We start from the raw sequence: 23,968 nt of genomic DNA, 5'->3' as shown, positions 1-23,968 counted from the left end.
ATGAGTGGGAGCTCGAGAGGGTTAGCACTCTCTATCCCAGTATGAAGCTTTAAAAGAGAATATATGAAAAGAGTAGTTACATTTTAGGAAAAGGTTACATGGTTGAACGCTTAGAACCCGCCCCGAAAGTTAAACTGCTGAGCTAGCAAAGAGAGAAGTTATTAATCGGCCATTACCTTGTGTTGAACGGCTGGAGAAGAAAGAGGCGCTTCCCGCCCCCTGCTATGTACTTAACACACTGAAAGATGGAACAGAAGTGGCCCGGAGGCCCAAAAATCAGCAGTTTATAACCTCTCGTGGAAGGTTCTAGGCGTTAGGGGAAAGAAAACACCCGCCCACAACGTTTTTATTGGATAGGACCCCGCAACAGATTCAAGTTGGGGGAAGATACCCCTGATTGGTCAGAAATTAATTAAAGAAATTCGGGATTGGTTACATTCATAACAAGGGGAAGAAAGGGGTAAATATTGCCAACTTAAACAATGACAGAAAGAAATTTAACAAAGAACAAACTCTTGAAATTAAATTTTCTCCAAAAAAAATAGTTCGTTGACTCCTCACTAGGTTGCACTATTGTAGATCTTCAGTAGAGTCCTCTAGAAGAGAAGGTTCACACTTCTTACTTCAAGCGAAACAAAAACACATCAAAAGTGACACAGTTCTAAAACTCAAAATTTTCCACATGGTGACATCTTCTGAGAAGGTAGAGAATTAATAGCGTAGATAAAGTTCAGAGTTCCTCCAGCAGAGGAGTTTCAAAAGGCGCACATTTTAAATTAGCGGCGTGGAGGTGTACCACCCGGTACAATAATAATAATAATAATAATAATAATACCCGCTTCTGTGGAGTAGTGGTTAGTGTGATTAGCTGGCACCCCCCCCCCCCCGAAGGCCCGGGTTCGATTACCGGCACTGCCACGAAATTTGAAAAGTGGTATGAGGACTGTAACTGGATCCACTCAGAATCGAGAGGTCAAACGAGTAGAGGGGGTTTCGATTCCCACCTCAACCATCCTCGAAGTGCTTTTCCCTGGTTTCCCATTTCTCCTCCAGGTAAAAGCCGGAATGGTACGTAACTTAAAACTAAGGCCTCTTCCTTGTCTCTCCCTTCAAATCTTCCCATCTCATATGGCCCCTGTTCAGCATAGCAGGTGAGGCCGCCTGGGCGAGATACTGGTCCTGTTTCCCTGTTGTTTCCCCCCGATCCAAAGTCTCACGCTCCAGAACACTGCCCTTGAGGTGGTGGAGGTGGCATCCCTCGCTGAGTCCGAGGGAAAAGTCACCCTGGAGGGTGAACGGATTAAGAAATAATAATAATAATAATGGTATGGCCCCAGTTACCATGTGCAAGCATTTCTTTTAATATGACGCCATCTGGCTGTCTGCTCGTCAATTCCCACGTTCCGTTTTATTCTAGGCCCACTAGATGGCAGAGTAAGCAAATCTCTCTTGGGCGTCCATGGCGGGTAAGCACCAAATGTGTGACCAGACATCTTTCACATGCCGACATCGTGCAGCGTTTTTTCCCGCCCTTCAAAAATCCAACTACCTCTCCCGGATTTGAACCCGCTATCTTGGGATCCGGGCGCCAACACTCTGCCACTGAGGGCTGGTTTATAACCATGCTAGGATAATTTGGACGATGAACTCACTTCCTTCCTATAGAATACAACTACAGAGCGAGTTGGCTGTGCGGTTAGGGGCGCGCAGCTGTGAGCTTGCATCCGAGAGATAGTGGGTTCGAACCCCACTGTCGGCAGCCCTGAAGATAGTTTTCCACCTTTTACCATTTTCACACCAGGCATGTGCTGGGGCTGTACCTCAAGGCCACGGCCGCTTCCTTTCGCATTTTATACTTTACTCCTTTTTTACGTACTTTACCAGTTTCTAGTGTGTGGCATTCAGTGGCGGGAGTGTCCGAAGACATTTTCGGCTCGCTAGTTTTCTTACGGCTTTCCCCGGTACATCTCATGGGGAGTGAGCTACATGCACTGTTGTGTGGGGGTTTTGTCTGTGAGTGTATGTGCTAGGAATGGGAAGGAAGCGGCCGTGGTCTTGAGAAAAGAACCATCCCCGAATTCGCCTGGAGTTAAAATGGGAAACCACGAAGATCATTTCGAGAATGACCGATAGGGAATTTGAGCCCACCTGTGTCCTGAGTACAGAGCTCCCAACCCTGCTTACCTAGTCGGTTGCTTTACCGGTATTCTGGGAGAATATTATTTCTAAATAATTTATCTGGTCAATCTGTTCCTATTTGCCGAACCCACGGTGTAGGAGTAGCGTGCCTGCTTATTACCCGGTGGTGGTGGTGGTGGTGGTGGTGGTGGTGGTGGTGATTATTGTCTTAAGAGGAAAAACAACTGTGCAACCATCTTCTATTAAAACTAATCAGAGGGGGAAAATGGAAGGGGTAGCACACTTCGAAAAATGAAGGTATCGGTCAAAGAAAGGCAGGTGCCACGAAGGGTGTAAAAATGAAATACTCCTTAGGCCTCGAATATTCTAATACCGTCCGGGTCGTAAAAGAACCAGAGTTGGCCAAGGGAGGTCGGATATGATGAAAATGAGGAACCTGGGACAAGGAAATGATAGCAATGCCAGGACTCAGATAATGGCCCCGTGATCGTGAACCTACGCTCCCAATTTAAGAGTCCCTGAAGCTCTTTTTAGACGCCTCTTACGACAGGCAGGGGTACCATGGGTGTTATCTTACCGCTTCCACCCACAGGGAGGTATTACTCGGAGGTCTCGGATTCAATTCCGGCCAGGTCAGGGATTTTTACCTGACTCTGAGAGCTGGTTCGAAGTCCACTCAGTCTACCTGATTACAATTGAGGAGCTATCTGACGGTGAGATGGCGGCACCGGTCTAGAAAGCCAAGAATAAAGGCCGAGAGGATTCGTCCTGACGACCACGACACCTCTTAATCTGCAGGCCTTCCGACTGAGTACCGGTGGCTTGGTAGGCCATGACCCTTCGGGGCTGTTGCGCCATGGAATTTGGCTTGGACCTGTCCCTATTTCGCATTTTTTTTTTTTTTTGGTCATACTCTTAGGTTTCTTCCCAAAGACGTCTCCGTAATTTCGGAATTGCATACTTTCATGACAACCTATCCGATGATTTTCAATTTTCAAAAATATTACGACCGAGCTCGATAGCTGCAGTCGCTTAAGTGCGGCCAGTATCCAGTATTCGGAAGATAGTAGGTTCGAACCCCACTGTCGGCAGCCTTGAAAATGGTTTTCCGTGGTTTCCCATTTTCACACCAGGCAAATGCTGGGGCTGTACCTTAATTAAGGCCACGGACGCTTCCTTCCCACTCCCAGCCCTTCCGTATCCCATTGTCGCCATAAGACCTATCTGTGTCGGTGCGACGTAAAGCCCCTAGCAAAAAAAAAAATATTACGTTGCAATAAAAAGTATTAGAGAATAATGTATAGTGGATTTTCGTTCTATTGAGCACTCTTATAAATAGATTTATTTATTTTTTTATTTTTTTTATTTATTTCATACCACCAGCAGAGATGTTTCTCCAATTACAGGTGGCTTAGTCACTATGCATTAATTATTAAAAATAGCAAATGTTAGAAAGAACTTAATATCTAAAAATAAAAATATACAACATTATTAACAAGTAGAGTAGCAAACGAAATTTACAGCTCATTAATACTTTTTCAAGTTTGAATATACTTAATATCTAAAAATTAATAAAAAAGTAGACTTTTTCAGGTTCGAAGTGGACCAATGACCTAAAATACTTAGTATCTAAAAATGAATTAAAAAGTAGAAATACAGAAATTTAAAATAAATTAGGAATTAGTATCTACAAAAGAAATAACTCCAATCTTAGACTGACACCCGTTAAAGCAACTGACATATAAAAAGATTTCAGTTTTCCCTACATTTTCTTTATCTATCTTTAAATCATATAAATTTAAATAAAATAAAACACTAAAATGAAACACAAATTAACCAAGAAATAAGTATAAATATAGTATAGTACATATATACACCTATAGGGTAAACCTTCAGAAATAGTGAACTGAACTCAAAGTGCCCAGCATAGTGCGACCATTGCTTTAACAGTGTGCCTTCTTCAATAATTTTACATAATAATTGTATCTAACAGCAAAGTCTAGATCAATATAAGGAAATTTATGGACTGTGACGTTATAAGTAGTGCACATTCTGAACAGTGGTGAGCTTCTATAAAATACTGTTTTAGAAATCGGAAGAAACAATAGATGTCTGTGTCTTAAACTCCCTTTCCGGGTATTGAACGAGAATTGTTGTAAAAAGTAACTGTTATCTACCACATTATTGATAACTCTATGGAGGCTTTCTTAGATGCCAAGATGCGGGAATTTCCTTCCCATAGGTGATAATTTACGTACCAATAAATCTAACGTCGCGAGGCTAACGTATCTGTGCCTCTTCAATACAATGGGACAGAATTAGGATCTCGAACCTGCCAAACTGGGCTCGAAAAGCTAACGCTCTACCGTCTGAGCAAGTCAACTCGTGAACATTAACACAAAGTAAACTCAAGTAGTGTGATGTAACTTATCGCTCGATAGCACAATTACTTCATCATCAGTGATAAGACAGTGTAGTAGTATGATATTTACGACAACGTGATTAAAATCAGAGCAATGAGGATCTGATCAGAACAATCGCAAGAGAGGTGATAATCCTAAAGAGAGTTCAGAACCTCTGAGGTTCCGCAGCAATTTGTTCTGTGAACCACAAATCATCCAGACATCTATAGATATATACCAGGTGGTTTCCGAACGCCGTACTTTCTACTTACAAATGTCCCGCATGCACAAATGATGAATGGGATATCTACCAACTGATTTTCACAGGGGCACTACTGCCAGCAGGTAGGTTTCGTCAGAATATGAAAAGATAAGAACCAGCCTGTCGTTCACAGCATGGTACCCAGCGCTACCGGTCTAATGCACTCCTTGTTATAGTAAACATGGTTTTCCACCGCATATTTCTAGGCTGGTGTATGGTACAGCCGCACTATACTTGCTGTCAGCATATCGGCAATGGATAGTGTGTTCAGCAGCGAAAAATACACAGACATTATTTTAATCTGGACAACCTGGTCGGAATGCAGCCGAAGCTCAAACAGACGTAGACCTATGCCTTCTCCACATATATTTCGCCGAACAGTATTAGTTTTTGTTTCATACAAGCAACTCTATTATCGAGTGGAATGTCTGCACGTGTTTAAATTAATAAGTTATTATGTTATTAAGTTTCCTTTTCTGCATCTTTGGCGTGTTTACAAACAGTAGCGATGATTAGGGGGTGGGGCGAGGAGGGGCAGTCGCACCCTCCCCCCACTTTTTGGAGTAAACATTATATTTTTATTCCGTTTAGCCAGCTGGAACTAGGAATTATTTAAAAAAGCTATTTGTACAAGCCTTGTTGTCTTACCTACTAATTATTTCCTTTATTTTTTTAATTATTAACATAATTATCGGCGGAAATTCGCACAAAACGTTGTTCGTCGCGGCTAACCGATTTGTATAGCGCTACGGCAAGTAGTGGAGACTTTGCATTTGCTGTGAGGAAGGGTAGTAGGGGTACATATTTTTTTGACAAGGTCGTGGACACTGAGTTATAATTCACCCGCTTGCCGCGCGCATCCGTCAGTCTGGCAGTCTCGTTTAGTGTCTGTTAGTTTCTTAGTGTGTATGCAAAGACTAAATGATTTTAATTGCATAATTACGCCGCATTTCTATTTAATTGCACCGGGTGAGCAGGCCGTAGGGTTAGAGGCGGGCAACCGTGAGCTTGCACCCGGGAGATAGTGGTTTCGAATCCTACTGTCGGCAGGCCTGAAGACGGTTTTCCGTGGTTTCCCATTTTCAGACTAGGCAAATGCTGGGGCTGTATCTTAATTAAGGCCATGGCCTCTTCCTTTCCACGCGTAGCCTTCTCCTGTCACACCGTCGCCATAAGTCGTATCTGTGTCGGTGCGACGTAAAGCCAATTCTTCTTCTTCTTAATCTGCTTACTCTCCAGGGTTGGTTTTTCCCTCGGACTAAGCGAGGGATCCCACCACTACTGCCTCAAGGGCAGTGTCCTGTAGGGTGAGATATTGGGTCGGGGATACAACTGGGGAGGATGACCAGTACCTCTCCCATTCGGCCTCACCTGCTATGCTGAACAGGGTCCTTGGTGGGGGATGGGAATATTGGAAGGATTATACAACTAAGAGGGAAGGAAGCGGCCGTGGCCTTAAGTTAGGGACCATCCCGGCATTTGCCTGGAGGAGAAGTGGGAAACCACGGAAAACCACTTCGAGGATGCCTGAGGTGGGAATCGAACCAACCTCACCCAAGTGACCTCCCGAGGCTTAGAGGACCCCGTTGCAGCCCTCGTACCACTTTTCAAAAAATCCTGGCAGAGCCGGGAATCGAACGCGGGCCTCCGGGGATGACAGTCACATTAACCACTACACCACAGAGAAGGACGTAAAGCCAATTGTAAAATAAATTCAATTTTAATTGTAATTTCAACGGGAGATAATATCAACGTTCCTTTTACGGGGCTAAATCATTTATTTCGTGTTATGTTGTTCATTAAGTAAATCTATTTAACCTGCCCCGTGGTTTGTTTGTGAGACCTGGTGAAAATTTTAGTATAACACATTTAATCAAAATCTCAAAGAAGTATTACTACAAATAAACCACGGGGCTGGCTAATCACACTTACCTAATAAATAATATAACACAAACGAAAGAATTTATTCCGGAGAAATTAAAGTTGGTATTATCTCCCGTTGAAATTACAATTAAATATTTTTTTTTGCAATTGACATTACGTCGCAGCGACACAGATAGGACTTATGTCAACGATGATACAGGAAAGGGCTATGCGTGGAAAGGAAGAGGCCGTTGCCTTAATTAAGGTACAGCCCCAGCACTTGCCTGATGTGAAAATGGGAAACCACGGAAAGCCATATTCAGGGCTGCCGACAGTAGGATTCGAAACCACTATCTGCCGGGTGCAAGCTCACACCTGCGCACCGCTAAACCCACGGCCTGCTCGTTCGGTAAAATTAAATAGAAGTACGGCATGATTATGCAATTAAAAATCATTTAGTATTTGCATGCACACTAAGAAACTAATAGGCACTAAAAGAGACTGCAAGACTGATGGATGCGCGCGGCAAGCGGGTGAATTAAAACTCAATGTCCACGACCTTGTCAAAAAAAATTATGTACCCCTACTACCTTTCCTCACAGCACATGCAAAGTCTTCACTACTTGCCGTAGCGCTATACAAATCGGTTAGCCGCGACGAACGACGTTTTGTGCGAATTTCCGCCTATAATTATATTAATAATTAAAAAATAAAGGAAAGAATTAGCAGATAAGACAACAAGGCTTGTACAAATAGCTTTTTTAAATAATTCCTAGTTCCAGCTGGCTAAATTGGAACAAAAATGTAATGTTTACTCCAAAAAGTGGGGAGAGGGTGTGACTGCCCCTCCTCGCCCCACCCCCTAATCATCGCTACTGTTTGTAAACACGCCAAAGATGCAGAAAAGGATAGCTGATTAATTTATACACGTATAGACATTCCACTCGATAATAGAGTTGCTTGTATGAAACAAAAACTAATACTGTTCGGCGAAACACATGTGTAGAAGGCATAGGCCTACGTCTGTTTGGAGCTTCGTCTGCATTCGGACCAGGTTGTATAGATTAAAATAATGTATGTGTATTTGTCGCTGCTGAACACACTATTCATTGCCGATATGCTGACAGCAAATATAGTGCGGCTGTACCATACACCAGCCTAGAAATATGCGGTGGAAAACGATTGTTACTATTGCAAGGGGTGTATTAGACCTGTAGCACTGAGTAACATGCTGCGAGCGACAGGCTGGTTCTTATCTTTTCATATTCTGACGTAACCTACCCGCTGGCAGTAGTGCCCCTGTTAAAATCAGTTGGTAGATTCATTATTTGTGCATGCGGGATATTTGTAAGTGGAAAGTACGGCGTTCGGGAACCACCTGGTATATAGTAACATGTCCTGACTGACAGTTTCATCATCGCCGAGCCAAAACTACTGGACATAAAGAAATGAAATTTTGAAGATACATTTATATTATGTAGGTGCTCTCTAAGGGAGGATATTTTGGATATACCGTCGTTAAGGGGGTGAAAAGAGGGGTGAATTTTTAAAATGAGTGTATCTATATCTCAAAAACTTAACAGTTTAAAGATGTGAAGATTGGTATTTAGAATCCCATGTAAAAATGAAAAGCACATTTTGTTTTTGTTTTTGGAAAACCTTCTTAGGAGGGGTAAACAGGAGAGATAAAGGGGGCGAGTTTTTAAAATGAGTATTTCTACTTACAATATATCTCAAAAAGCGTAACATGTTACAGACGTGAAAATTGGTATTTGGAATATCCTGTAAAAATAAAGGAGTGAAAAAAATGAAATGGCGTATGGCTTTTAGTGCCGGGAGTGTCCAAGGACATGTTCGGCTCGCCAGGTGCAGGTTTTTGATTTGACTCCCGTAGGCCACCTGCGCGTCATGATGAGGATGAAATGATGATGATGACGACACATACACCCAATCCCCTTGCCAGCGAAATTAACCGATCATGGTTAAAATTTCCGACCCCGCCAGGAATAGAACGCGGGTCCCCAGTGGCCAAAGGCCAGCACGCTAACCATTTAGCCATGGAGCTGAACGTAAAGGACTGACTGACTGACTGACTGACTGACTGACTGACTGACTGACTGACTGACTGACTGACTGATACATCATCTCCGAGCTTAAACTACTGGACGTACAGAAATGAAATTTTGGGGATACATTTATATTACAGTGTAGATGCTCGTTAACGGAGGATTTTCGGATATTCCGTCGCTAAGGAGTTGAAATGAGGGGTGAATTTTTAAAAGTGTATATCTATATCTCAAAAACTTAACAGTTCACAGATGTAAAATGTGATATTTGAAATCTCCTTTACGAATAAAGAAACACCTTTTTTTTTAGAGAGTGAAAAGATGGTGGTGGTGGTGGTGGTGGTGATTGTTGTTTTAAGAGGAAGTACAACTGGGCAACCATCCTCTATATAACACTAATCAGAGGGAAAATATTGAAGGGTTCCGACACTTCGAAAAATGAAGATATCGGCCAAAGGAAGACAAGGGCCACGAAGGGCGTGAAAATGAAAGACTCCCTAGCCCTCGCAAGCCTAATAGCGTCGGGGTCGGAAAAGAACAAGAGTTGACCAAGGGAGGTCAGACAGGATAGATGAAAGCGAGGAGCCTGGCACAAGTAAGTGGAAGCAATGCCAGGACTCAGCTGAGGTCCTCGTGGTCGCCAACCCACGCTCCAAAGTTCAGAGCCCCTGAGGCCCCTTTTAGTCGCCTCTTACGACAGGCAGGGGATACCGTGCGCGTTATTCTACCGCCCCCACCCACAGGGGGAAGAGTGAAAAGAAGTGAAAGAGTTTGTATTATTTTTATGACAATACTTCACTATCACTATCACTATCAGCCATATTCAATCGTTTTTACGATGTGGCCTCTTTAAGTCCGAAGCAAGGTAGGTTTTCATGAGGTCTCTCCATCTGGGACGGTCTTGAGCGATGTTCTGCCAATTGATCCCAGTAATCTTCCGGATGTCTTTATCCCATCTGTCCGGTGGTCTTCCCCTTGGTCTGAGATGATCTTTCGGACACCACTCAAGCACAAGCTTTGTCCACCTACCATCAGTTCTCCGAGCAACATGGCCTGCCCACTGCCATTTTAGGGTAAATACCCTTTCTAAAATGTCACTGACCTTTGTGACTGACCTGAAAATGTTACAGACGTAAGAATTGGTATTTGAAATCTACCGCAAAAATAAGGATACACGTCCACTTAAGAGAGCGAGGGGCAAAAAGGAGTGAAAAGTATTGAATTATTTTTATGAGCACACTTATATCTCAAAACTGAAGATGTTATAGACGTAAAAATTGGTTTCATTTTCCTACACGTTTCCTTGAAATCACCGAGCGAAGCCGCGGGTAACAGCCAGGATTGGCACCTGACTGAGTTGTATAAAAATACAGAAACAGCACTTTGAGAAGATACCACTTCTAACACAGTTGATGATAATATAGTGTTGGATTCTGAATTCAAAGACCATGGAATCAAACGCGGCAGAGCGAATGTTTAATCGACTGGAGGTTGGCATATAAACAGATATTAAACTAGATGAGTTTAAACGTGTATTAAGGTCGTAATACTGAATGTTGAGTTCTGACACTTCTTAGTGGGAGGTCCGTTTTATTCTAGCTCGTTGGTTTACTGCCTGTCGGGGCGGGATAAAGGGAGTAGCGGGAATGGTTGCCATGGAAACGAGGGTGAGCCCACGGCGGTTGCCATGGAGATAAGCCTGCTGGCTTGCTCGTGTTGCTGAGAGTTGCCAAACCTCTCACTTCTGAGTTTGATCTTGTTGCAAGCAGTTATATTCTATTTCTGTTTCTACTTTGTGGTCGTTATTACAGTAAGTAGCTAACGGTAGTTTAAATACTAATTCCGTATATTATTTTTATTTCAATACATATTTCGAACATGATGAATACTCCTCGAGAGAGAGGGGGGCCCAGCACTCGTCCACCCCGTGAAAAAATACCGCCGGCCGTGGTGTGTGAATTCATCACCAACGAAGGGAAATTATATGTGCCGCAAGGGAATTCTTTGAAAAGGAGGCTACGAGATTTTCGGAAAGGAATGTTATTTTTATTATTTATTTAGTCTGATCCAGGACACCCTAGATTTGCCATAAGACACAGAATAATACACAATAACCATTTTGAGGGAAGATAAAAAGATTAATGTTTAAAAAAATGATAGGTTACAATTAACCATGTTAAATGGCATGAACTCTATATAAATGGTGACGAAGAATCGAAACGGAGTATTTGATGAGTGAGACGACTATCTCATCCTGTAGGCTTCTTGCTAGTTTATATTTTTGTCGCCATGTGACGAAAGATTTGGGAATTGTTCCCCTCGCGCCAAAGAAAAGTCCAGTCACCGTAATTTTTTTTAAATTATACGACTCAAGAAAGAAAGGGATGGTTGGATTATAGATATCCTTTTTCTCATTGTCTACGTCAGTCGGCTGAGAGGCTGAAGATTCAAAGCGTACCGTAAGATCAATAATTTCTGCTTCATTCCTCCGTCTGTCAATCGCTATAATATCAATCCTGCGAGTGCTGCCTCCTTCGGCGAGGCAGTGGACTTCTTCGTACACTTCTAGATTTTTGAGACGAAGAGCATTAGCAATCAGCTTTCTGATCATGTTATGGCGTTTGATCCTAAGCAGTTCTCCTTGAGGGCAACTCCCCAGCACATGTGGTAAGGTTTCATACTCACTGCAGTGTCTGCAGCGGCCTGTGCTGGTAGAACGTCCCGGCAGAGTACGTACTGGTGCAACCATCGCGGTCATCTTCAACATCTCCCTCCATTCCGAACAAGTTGAACCATCTCTTCTGGTAACCCAAGAATTAGCAGCAGGAACTTGAGCAAATAACTCAACACCTCTTCCTTTTTGTGGATATGCACACCAAGCTTCAAATTCGCGTGTTCTAAGTATATCGCACAGTTGTCTTACAGATTTCGTTGATGTCTCTTCATTGAGTTGAAGTTCAGATAGGCAGCGAGTTTTTATTGCTGTGAAATTTCGAACAGCATTTACGTGCGAATCATTCACAGCTTCTAGCTTAAGATTGATGTTCAGCTGTTGAAGGTACGCTTCCCAAGTAGCGCGCATTAGTGCTAACCCTTTATATTTGTGGCTCGAATAGATCATACTTGTCGGTGTGTCACTCGGAAGTTGTAGAATTTCTTTAAGTGCGCTTCTGATCAAGTTGTCGGCTTTTAACAGACTTGATTTGGGAATTTTCTCAACCGAAACAGTCTGGAAGGGGTATATCAGTGTAGGGCCAATAAACTGATTTATTACAGTCAATTTTTGATGCGGTTGGAGTAAGTGAGTCCTGGTAATCTGATCTAAGTTAGCTTTCAATTTTTCAAGTACCTGATGTTCATTGAAGACTAAAGTCTGTCTGAAAGTTGCCCCTAAATATTTTATTTCTTCACTATCATTTATACTTCTAATGTTTCCAGAGACCGTCACGATATCATCAGAATGAAGTTTACCATTTTCTATAATAATGGCATTTGACTTGTCTGCATGTATATGCAAACCTATTTCTTGAAGCAGATTTATGACAGAAGTGACTAGGATTGAAGCTGCTGCTTGGTCTTTAGCTATGATCACCAGATCGTCGGCAAAGCATAGGGATGTTAAAGGTACAGTGTTAGGACTCAACTGAAAACCATACATTTCTGATACTTTGATGTCTGTGAGTTCATCAAGGATGTGGTTTATACCCCAGTTAAATAAGAAAGGTGAAATGGGATCTCCTTGCATCACTCCACATTTGATGTTTATCTTATCTGTATGACCACGTGCAGTTTGAACTTGTGTTGTGTTTTCTGTGAGAAGGTTGACTAGTAACTTCTTATTGGATCTGGGTAGTATAGAGTTCTCTATTGTCGCCTTTAAGTGATTGTGTCCAATACTATCGAACGCTTTGCTGATGTCGAGGAATACTACGCAGCCTGAAATCTTTTTCATTACAGCTGTTCGTAAAATGCCATCAACAATATTCACGTTAATGAAAGAGCCAGGGGTCATGACAAAACCTCTTTGGAACTGGTTCAAAGGGATGTATTCCCTTACAATTTTATCAAGGACCTTACTTAATATGCGCCGAATAATGGAGCAAATACTAATCGGTCTCCATTTGGACAGATCATTCTCTTCACCGCCTTTATGTATAAGAACAGTCCTCGCTGCCTTAAGAACCTCAGGAATGAACCCACTTTCAAATATTCTTCTGATGATATGGGCTAAAATATTAGCAGCAAGTGGATCATAAACAGATTTCAATAAAACCTTATCCGGACCTGGGCTAGTGTCAATTGCTATGCTCTTGATAATAGAGAAAACTAACTCTTGAGATATTGAAATTGTATCGTCTAAGGTTTCATTCGTATAATCAATATAGGAGTCTCTCATGCAGTCATTAGGAGTTTCAAATCTGTTCCTAAAATATCCTTCAACAACATCTTTCTCTAGTTTCAAATTATTAGTTCTATGCCACTTAAAATTTTTCTAATTGCTTCCCTCCTTTGGTAAAAATATTCATATTGAGTCAATTCATACTCGAATTTAGCCTTCCGATGTTCACGATCATTCTTAGAGGATCTCTGTGGGTTACTGGAGGTTTTATACTGTCGGTTGTTATTTTTGTAAGTGCCACGTTTACGAGCTTCAATATATATAGTAACTGGACTCTTTGGGCCTGGCAGTAGGTCTGTAGCTGTGGCAAGGAAGTTTACAAAATTAGTAACTTGTTCATTGAATTCAGTATCACTCAATTCATGCTGAAAAATACCTAGCCATTTACTCAGTTCGTCGTGGTAAGGTTTATTTTTTTGCTCTCTTTTATCAGAGGTTATTTCCAACTTCGTTGACTGACCATTTTTACTAGAAATAGGAATAGGATCTGAAGGTGGAATTTTAGACTGGCTAGGTGTAGTCGTAGATGGATTCAACAAGCAGGCTCTGTATTGCTCTGGGTGTGATTTACTTATATGTATCTTAAGGCCTTTATACATTTGCCCGCAAAATTGACATTGTGTTTTGTTATCAGTGGTACTCTTATTGGTGTCATTTGCAGCCATAGTACAGGATGTATAACCTCGATAATATAGTTACAGATTATATTTGTCAATGATGATAATTTATTAGGCCCATAGACATTATTACTATGAAACTGTAGAATATATCAGAAAGTAGGGATGTGTAAATTATTTCGTCTTGTAAATGCAAACCATGAATTGAAGGTATTATAGTGGGATATTTAAAGAGAGTTAAAGATGGCAGGAACTCACTGCCAAAGCTCTTAGGGTTAGCAATAGTATATTGACAAGAGTTACGATGGAGAAATACAACAATTCACAAGAGGGTTTTTTAAACTGTCCACGCCCGGAAAGAAGAGGCCTTGAACTTCTAGAATTACAAAGCTTGTCGAATAGAAGAGTATAGATCTACCTTTCTATATTCATCTCCTTTGTATTTAAGTACTTTGTGGAACCATGGTTGGAAGAACAAAGCTGTGCCATCATAATTATCCATAAAAAATTTCCCATTCAGGAACAGTGACGTTCGCGCCTTCATAGATTGCAGTTCATTGGAGTCTGTCGGAAACCTTAACATGACCCTCGAGAATTTATTTTCTTCTTCTTTTTCTGCCGAGCTCGGTAGCTGCGGCCAGTATCCAGTATTCGGGAGATAGTGGGTTCGAGCCCCACTGTCGGCAGCCCTGAAGATGGTTTTCCGTGGTTTCCCATTTTCACACCAGTAGAATTCCGAGGCTGTACCTTAATTGAGGCCACGACCGCTTCCTTCCACTTCCTAGTCCTTTCCTATCCCATCGTCGCCATAAGACGTATCTGTGTCGGTGCGACGTAAAGCAAATAGCAAACAAAAAAGCGAGATTTTTCTTCAAAGAAATACGTTTTGGTCCGCCTCTGTGGTGTAGTGGTTAGTGTGATTAGCTGCCTCTCCCGGACGCCCGGGTTCGATTCCCGGCTCTGCCATGAAAAATTTTAAAAGTGGTACGATGGCTGGAACGGGGTCCACTCAGCCATCCTCGAAGTGGTTTTCCGTAGTTTCCACATCTCCTCGAGGCAAATGCCGCGATGGTACCTAACTTAAGGCCAAGGCCGCTTCCTTCCCTCTTCCTTACCTATCCCATCCAATCTTCCCATCCCCCGCAAGGCCCCTGTTCAGCATAGCAGGTGAGGCCGCCTGGGCGAGGAACTGATCATTTTCCTCTGTTGTATACCCCGACCCAGAGTCTGAAGCTCCAGGAAACTGCCCTTGAGAAGGCAAAGGTGGGAACCCTCGCTGAGTCCGAGGGAAAAACCGACCCTGGAGGGTAAACAGATAAAAAAGAAGAACAAATACGTTTTGAATGTTAGGTTGTTGATCTAGATCATTAACAGCTGTTTTAAAGGGATAAAGGAAAGCTGTTAATTTTCAAGTTGATCTCTATCAATAATCTGACATAGCTTCGAAATTGTATCTTAGCCTTTGTTTGTACTGTACATGCGAATGTGATAAAGCTTCTGTTAGTCTGTACGGAGCAAGTTGGCAACGCGGTTAAGGCTGCGCAGCTGTGAGTTTGCATTCGGGAGATAGTGTGTTCGAACCCCACTGTCAGCAGCCCTGAAGATGGTTTTCCGCGGTTTCCATTTTCACACCAGGCAAATGTCGGGACTATTCTTATTTATAGGCCACAGCCGAAACTTCCACCTCCTTGTCAAATTTCATTCACACTCGTTTATTTCGTCTTTATTAACTCTTCGACTGTAGTGGTAACAAGAACAGAGCCTGTTTGTAAAAATATGTGATACAATTTAATCTCACCTCATCTCCGACCCCGTAACAGGAAACGGGACTAGAGTGTAGACGTAGAGACCTGGTGTCAGAACAATTTTGTCTACAAACAAAAAACATATAATAATAATAATAATAATAATAATAATAATAATAATAATAATAATGTCCGGTTCCATGGCTAAATTGTTTGCGTGTTGGCCTTTGGTCCAGAGAGTCCCGGGTTCGATTCCCGGCCCGGCTGGGCACTTTAACCTTCATTGGTTGAATCCAATGTCTCGAGGGCTGGGTGTGTGTGCTGTGTTCAGCATTAGAATTAGAAGCGGGGGAAGGCACAAAATATATAAACAAGAAAAAGTACCTGGTGTATGAGGCGGGGGGGGGGGGGGTAGACAACAAATTTTAAAATTAACTTAAAAAATGGTGAGTCTTGTATGCTCTGTGAGCAAATTTGGACAGAGAAATTAAGGTTGAAAGTTTAGCAACTTAACTGCTGTAAAAATGGATAATATTAGCTTTTTTGATATTTTTTTGCTAGTTCTTTTACGTCGCAACCGACACAGATAGGTCTTATGGTGACGATGGGACAGGGAAGGGCTAGGAGTGGGAAGGAAGCGGCCGTGGCCTTAATTAAGGTACAGCCCCAGCATTTGCCTGGTGTGAAAATGGGAAACCACGGAAAACCATTTTCAGGGCTGCCGACAGTGGGGTTCGAACCTACTATCTCCCGAATACTAGATACTGGCCGCACTTAAGCGACTGCAGCTGCGTAGCTCGGTGATTAATGTTTTAAGAGGAAGTAAAACCGGTCAACCATCCTCTGTTAACACTAATCAAAGGGGAAAAAATTGAAAGAGGTTCAACACTTCGATAAATCAAGGTATCGGTCAAAGAAATACAAGAGGCACCAAAGGAGTGAAAATTAAAGACTCCCTAGGCCTCCGCACGTAATACAGTTGTGATCGGAAAATAACAAGACTTGACCAAGGGAAGTCAGATAGGATAAATGAAAGTGGAGAGCCTGACACAAGTAAATGGAAGGAATTCCAAGACTTAGCTGCGGGCCCCGTGGTCGCCAATCCACATTCCAAAGTTGAGAGTCCCTGGGTCCCTTTTAGTCGCCTATTAGGACAGGCAGGCGATACCGTGGGTGTTATTCTATCGCCCCCACTCACAGGGGGATAGCATCACGAAGCCCCGAGTTAAATCCCTAGGACTTTACCTCCGGGGCCATATAAAGGAATTATTTTACGGAAGTGAGGTTCAGGATCATGGAAACCTCCAAGGGCGTGTATATTTGATGCTCAAACCACAATAAGAAATGATCCGCGGAGTGTAAACGTGTTCGAGCAAGTTGGCTTCGTCGTGCCAAAGTATGCGTTCGGACTAAGGGTGGTCACTTTGTACATCTCTTGAAAAGCAAGAACTTGCTTAAGAGTGCGTCGTCTGTCACATCGTAAAATTTTATTTTGTCGATTACTCCTAATCACAGTGAGGAGCTTTATTTTCTGTTATTCCACCCCTAACCCTCCGTCAGTGAAGAGCATGTTGTAGTTCTTTGTTCCTAACCATTCTCCATTGAACCCTGCATTCAAATATCGGTAGAACCATGTAACATGCACGTGGGACAGTGCTTGACAGGCAAAGCATTTTGATACGTTTTCCAACATACTTCCACACCGGAACTGATTATCGAAATTATTTTGACCTTTAAAACATCAATTACTAGGTAGGCTACACATTACTACCTATTCTTTACATGTGGTTGCAACAACAACAATTTACTTACGTAGGGATTTTACAAGGTGAGCACCGCCATTATTTTACTTATCAGCTGACTCCCTCCCCTCCTCTCCCCAGCCAACAGACAAAGTCATGCTTGGATTACGCAACAAACTTTCCCTCACCGATCTTATCTCGCCCCAACCCCGTCTGTCTATATACACCAGACTTAGTTGGTCACTGTTTCCTGAAGGCTTACTGAAAACCTAAAAGCATTAACTTGCTAATGTTTAGTTTTTAAATTTAAAGACAGCTGACAATTTCATCAAAAAAGTTGCTTAGAATAGTCTCTTCTATCTCCTGTTAGACGGACGTGCCTTATTTTAAATAAGTTACAGCCTGAATATAGAGCAGGCAATGAAGAAAATCAAGTAGGAATGTGCAAAATGATCCACTATTTATTACAACTCTCAGATCTGCCTATGATATAGTAACCTTATTCGAATCAGCAGAAGATTCGGAAGAGTTGTTGAATGAAATGGCCACAGTTTTGAAAACTGAATACAAAATTAAAATAAACAAATTAGAAATAATCGTCCACATGTACTCACAGATCGCATTCACGACCCAGAGGAAAAATAATCTACTATAACGAAATAATTTGAGAGAACATAGGAAGTCGATTTACATCTTACTCTTGGCCGTCAAAACTGAAGTTCTGTGGATTCTTTCTTCTGGACTACCTTAAGACAAACTACATTCATTTCAATCTTCTCCTCCTTTTTGGCATTTTGCTAATTTGTTGAGGTCGGTACCTAGTGCGGAAAAACATTATGGCGGTACTGTTATGCATTTTATGAAGTGATATGTATTAAGATGTACACAAATACAAGTCCCCGAGCTGGAGGAATTATCCAGACACGGTCAAAATCTCCGGCTCGAGCGGTAATGGAAGCCGGGAGCCCCCAGAACCGAAGGCTGCTGTACTGACCATTGAGCTAAGAAGTCGAACATTTCCTTCCCAATCGTGCCTCCGATTAATAAATATTCATACCAATCTCTAAATTACAATTTCACCAGCGGTGACTCGTGTACAAGAGCACAAGTGTTCGTGAACACCCAGAATTCGGAAATGGGACCCTTGTTATCCTTTAATTACTCGATAGCTAACTTATTAATAATAGAATTTTGATCTGCCGCATTTTAAATTTTCCGGGTGCTATGCTTCAGCATCACATCACATATATGTGCACATCGGTCTTGTGCTCTCGCTGAGGCAGGTTTCGGGCATGCGTGAGTGATGGTGACATATCTTACCGAGCTCTTACTGTATGGGAAGTGCATAACATCCAATGTGCTCCTGTAACCTTACTGGATGATGCTACCATCTCTGCTGATTTTGTGCCAACTCATTCTTCTTTCTAAAACAATACCGGTAGTCTTTGTTTTAGACTACAGTATCCTACTTGTTGATACCCCGCGGTCTTCAAGGTGATGAAGACTAGTTACTGTGTATTGCATCATTGTGTATGTGCTGGCTTCGAAAAAAGTACAGAATAATCGTGTGTGTCAATTGAGTTTTCATATTTATTTATTTATTTATTTATTTATTTATTTATTTATTTATTTATTTATTTATTTATTTATTTATTTATTTATTTATTTTCATTGTGCAGGGCAATCATGAACTCGATAAATTCGAAAGTGATATCTCTACATACGAACGGCGCAGTTAGGCGAGTAACTAGCATTTAACTTAATACGCTATTATTACTATTGAGTTGTGTGGACATCAAATTTTCTATTAGACGAGCCGCCACTGAATTACACTGATTACAAACAAATAGTCTATACATTAACAACGCAGAGCTAATCATCACGGTGTCCCAAGCATCTAAATTGAAACAATGATAATAACAATGTTCAAAAAAATATTCACATAGCTCTGTTTCTTTTTTCAGCAGACATGGAGACTGTAACGCCCATGATGCCCTCATCAGGGGGAACCAGCGAAGGCTTGAAGCGACCCCAGTACCTAGCAGCACTAGCAGGTGGGTTATGTATAGCACGACAAGTTAAAGTAAGTCCAGTGATACAAGCGCTAATTCCGTCAGCTGGTGTGACAGAGAGAGCAGGGCGAGTATGAGAGAGCGGACAGTGAATGCGCTGTTGCTATCTCTCTCCCTTCACCATGAACAACTTTGTTTTTAGCACTTGTCATTACTCTACACTCGGAGGTTTTACTTCTGAAGGGATAAAATATATTCTAACAAAGACGTCCGCGAAAATATCACACTCAGTACAATGTAACGCTCAGTGTACGAGAGCCGGCAACACTGGCTATTTAGGCCTCGGTGTTGCCAAGCCGTGACAAAACACGTAGCTAGACCACGTTAATGCTGGCTTAACGGAAACGTATCCCGTGAGAGCTATAGGTCATTCCATGTTAAGACAATAGTATTGCTCTTATGACACCAACGTTGCCGTATCGAACGCTCTGTTCAATATCATCACGGGAAAATTACGGTACATATATTAGTGAAACTCAGTACTTACGTCCAAAACAAAAGGAGGAAGAAACTAAGCTAAAACTTATTTTTAGGAACTCCAGGGGACGGGGTTTTTAGAGGGGGCTCATTTTGGTCTTCACAGCAATATGGGAACATGGTGGCAAAAATAAAATGCGCTTAAGAAAAGAAAAAGCTAAATAACAAAACCAAGCACAGATAAAATCATAGAGAATTTCAGTATCAGTACAAATCGTGCAGTAATGTATCACTGCATATTATAGCATCAAAATATACATTAACAACTGCTGTATAGTACAATAATATTGGAACACACACACAACCAAATCGATAACATCTCTTCAACAGAGATAAGCTGCCGGCGATTCACAGCGTAACGGGTTACGCGTTACATGTACCAGAACAACTCAGAAGAAAAATGAAGGAAGGCAACAAAGCGATGGCTGTTCCTGCCATTGCGCTTCCTCCTTGCGACAGTATTTATGAAATAGAAGATATTGCGTAGTTGTTTTCATAACTCAAGGGCAAAAAATGCCTCATCCTTTTACTTCCTTTCATAATACAATATCAAGCTCATTATAATATTCCTTAATCACGAGGAATTTTGAGTGTCTAAGTGGGGGGGGGGGGTGTTCACTCCTTGTATGTCCATAAAACCAATCACTCTTTTCTTAACATGCAATGATCTATAAGCGAGCAATGACCTTGCGAACACGATTCGGCAACAATGGGCAATCTTCACTTCGACTTGCTCGTGACAGGACACTTCACTGAATAGATTAGAAGGCTATTGGTCAGGCTATATTCCTTAAAATCTTCTTTCCAAATTGCAAACTTTCCAAAACAAAACTTAACGAATGATGACAAGAAACCCGCTACGGGAATGCAATAAAACGAAACGAACCGAACTTCTTATTCTGCTTATTAGATCTCCGGTAAACAAAATAGTAAAGATGACCAAATCTAGAATCCTCCTTAGTCAGTCTACCGACCCAGACGCCCTACTCTTAAAACAGATCGTAAGGACCAAGAAGCCGAACACACGTTTCAAACACCGCAATATTTGGCTAACTTACGACCTGTTTTAACTGGTTACCTCACCATTTTGGCCTATTCCAAATTCAAGGCACATTTTCAGTAATTAATATCATAATTAAGTCCCCTGAAAAGGCCCGTTTGTTACGAAGGTTAGCTTTCCCTCACTTCCCTTCCTTCAGTCACTAAATTTACTAAAGTAATTTGTATTTCAAAATTAATACCGATGAGGGGGTTTCTTCTCTGACATGGCGAAAAATACCGCCTCCATGACAAATAGTTTTATCCCCCCACCAGTGCAGTACAATAGAGATTTTCCGAGTCATCGGGTATTTCTCGGACACAGATAAGTAAAAGGGTATAGTTTGCGCCCTGGGATCTCGAGTACTCGCTCTCAACAAAAAAATGTCCGTGAATAGGGACAGAAGGACAGGAGTTCACATTTCTTACTAGGTTTCACGTGGAGTTGTTGAGCTCTAGATACAGGCTGCTTTAACTGAGCAGAATAACCAGTTCAAGAAAGATTCATCTCAGGTATTTCAGTAATTCCTGGTGATATATTATTCAGACCATAGTATTCCCTTATGGTTAGATTTGAGAAGTAATCGAGTAAAAGTATTCGAATTGCTCGTAACGAATACCGTTTTAGTAATTATTACTTAAAATCGTTACCTCTGTCCTAACGTAATTTTTACTCGTAATTTTCTTCTTGAAATAAAATTGTAATCGTCACATTCTGGTAATCGACAAACATCGCATAGCGAGTTTGTCAAATTCAGAGCCCCACAATATCGCGCTCAGTGGTGGAACACAAATAACAACGCTGGATAGACCAGTGGCGTATCCTGGAATCTCCACTGAGTCATGCAACTAGTAACCATGCAGTTAACACAACGTATTAAGTAAATTTCAATTCTACTCACCCTAATCACATGCAGGTGAACTCGACCCAAACAGTTTTACTGTAAGTCTCTGGATTGAACGTGCGTACACAATTCTTGTTTTCTGTTTTTAAATTTACGAGGGTCCGCCTCTGTGGTGTAGTGGTTAGTGTAATTAGCTGCTACGGAGACCACTCAGCCTCGGGAGGTCAACTGAGTAGAGGTGGGTTCGATTCCCACCTCAGCCACCCTCGAAGTGGTTTTCCGTGGTTTCCCACTTCTCCTTCAGGCAAATGCCGGGATGGTACCTAACTTCAGGCCACGGCCGCTTCCTTCCCTCTTCCTTGTCTATCCCTTCCAATCTTCCCATCCCCCGCAAGGCCCCTGTTCAGCATAGTAGGTGAGGCGAGGTACTGGTCATCCTCCCCAGTTGTATCCCCCGACCCAGAGTCTGAAGCTCCAGTACACTGCCCTTGAGGAGGTAGAGGAGGGGTCCCTCACTGAGTCCGAGGGAAAAGCCAACCCTGGAGGGTAAGCAGATTAAGAAGAAGAAGAGGAAGAAGTTTACAAGGGAAGGTTGAGGTCTCCCAGCTTTAACTATTTGAATCTTTTCATCAAACGAACGGCCAGTAAATGGCTTTTCAAACTGATTTACAATTATATCCGTTTTAGACTCATCCATCGTTAATACCACATCTGCGCAAGATATAATAAAACACCGAAAATACAATGAATTAACTCACTAGTTAGCCACAACTCAAGCACTGGAGGTAAGTCACCCCAGTGGCATTGGTCTGTTTCGTCACGTTGGGTTCTCGCTGGGGGGTAATCTGTGGGTCCCGTTCGCTGTAAAGATGCCGACTTTCTCCAAGTTGCTAACAGATGGCAGAGGGTAGCACGGATATAGGGTGACAAATTCTGACCAAGTTTCAATTGCAGCGACATCGTTCGGAGGGTTTCAGAACTACGTCTGCCACCGAATGCAATTTTAAGATTGAATGCCTTTCTTCCTGAACTCGTCCATTCGCTGTCTCTTTCTTCCTAGAGTGGTGTAGACGGCGAGACTACACCAGCACCACACGTAGTCAAGCAACGGAACCAGTACAGTTGCGCGGACCTTTTGAACTTCTGAGAGATGAAATCGTTAATATTCGACTTGAAACAACCTAAAATCGTACATCAGACAGTTCTTTGTGTTATCATAACGCATGCAATGAATGCCTTGCATTCAAGGAGAATACGCCCCTGGGATAGACCCACAAATAATTAACAATGATGAAAATTACAACGTAAAGTTCTGAAAGTCGTTGGATATGAATCACTGAAAAAGTGACTTTAAGTATCTACCATGCTGACTCAATCCGTATCCACGAGGCGGTTAGTTTTTTATAGAAGTTTTACGTCGCACCGACACAGACAGGTTTTATGGTGACGATGGGATAGGAAAGGTCTGGGAGTGGGAAGAAAGCCGCCGTGGTCTTAATGAAGGTACAGACCCAGGATTTGTCTGGTGCGAAAATGGGAAACCACGGAAAACCATCTTCAAGGCTGCCGACAGTAGGGTTCGAACCTACTATCTCCCGGATACAAGCTTACAGCTGCGCGCTCCTAACCGCACGGCCAACTCGACCGGTAGGCGGTCAGTTACTCGAGTTTGTGTGTCGTGGGAAGCCCTGAAGTGATACGTTTGTTGCAAGAGCACGTATGGCTGAATTACACTAGAATTAATTAGATTAATTACTTTATCACACCGTTGAAATGCCAGTGAAATTGACGCTTGAATAATGAGTTTTTTATGTATGACACATATGTAACAACCGAATCATATAGATTTCAGGAGAAATTTCCCGGGGCTCCACAATGACATCACTTAATGCTATACAAAAGTTAACAAAAATAATCATCACACCACAGATGAACTTAAAAGCAATATAACAACAATGATTAGGACAATTACGCAAAAAAGAACTCAGCGTGTGGATAGCAATTTCACTAGAAGATGCCAGGAATATTTGAATGCTGATGGACACCACTTTTAACAGCGTCTGTATAAAAAGGTTACTCATTATAAAGGGTGCATGATAAAGGCTATTGGGTACATAATAAATCAATAAATGTAATAATATTGGTAATAGAATACATGGAAGGTTATAAATTTACCGTTCGGAACATGAATGTTGTCTCGCGGCTCCGCTGGGAATGGGACACACTGTATAACTACAACAAATTACTATCCAAAATATCTACAAACATCAATGCAATTTCTACAGATAAAGCAATAATGCT

At 42.0% G+C, this 23,968-nt stretch overlaps 1 protein-coding gene across 3 annotated transcripts in view; it reads left to right on the top strand.

Annotated features, from left to right (window-relative positions):
• Nucleotides 1-23,968, top strand: part of LOC136876906 (facilitated trehalose transporter Tret1) — a 52,250-nt gene that overhangs the window by 15,224 nt on the left and 13,058 nt on the right. The window contains exons 2-3 of one of the 3 annotated variants that reach the window (XM_068228489.1): nucleotides 1,418-1,466; nucleotides 19,203-19,289. In XM_068228489.1, coding sequence (XP_068084590.1) covers nucleotides 1,460-1,466; nucleotides 19,203-19,289 — 94 coding nt within the window. In that variant the 5' untranslated portion in view covers nucleotides 1,418-1,459. Of the gene's footprint in view, nucleotides 1-1,417; nucleotides 1,467-19,199; nucleotides 19,290-23,968 lie in introns of all 3 variants that reach the window. The other 2 variants (XM_067150659.2, XM_067150660.2) reach the window with 2 other exon arrangements.

Source organism: Anabrus simplex, chromosome 7, assembly GCF_040414725.1.
Source record: "Anabrus simplex isolate iqAnaSimp1 chromosome 7, ASM4041472v1, whole genome shotgun sequence".
NCBI classification, from domain to species: Eukaryota; Metazoa; Arthropoda; class Insecta; order Orthoptera; family Tettigoniidae; genus Anabrus; species Anabrus simplex.
This window is presented reverse-complemented; position numbering and strand designations above follow the sequence as displayed.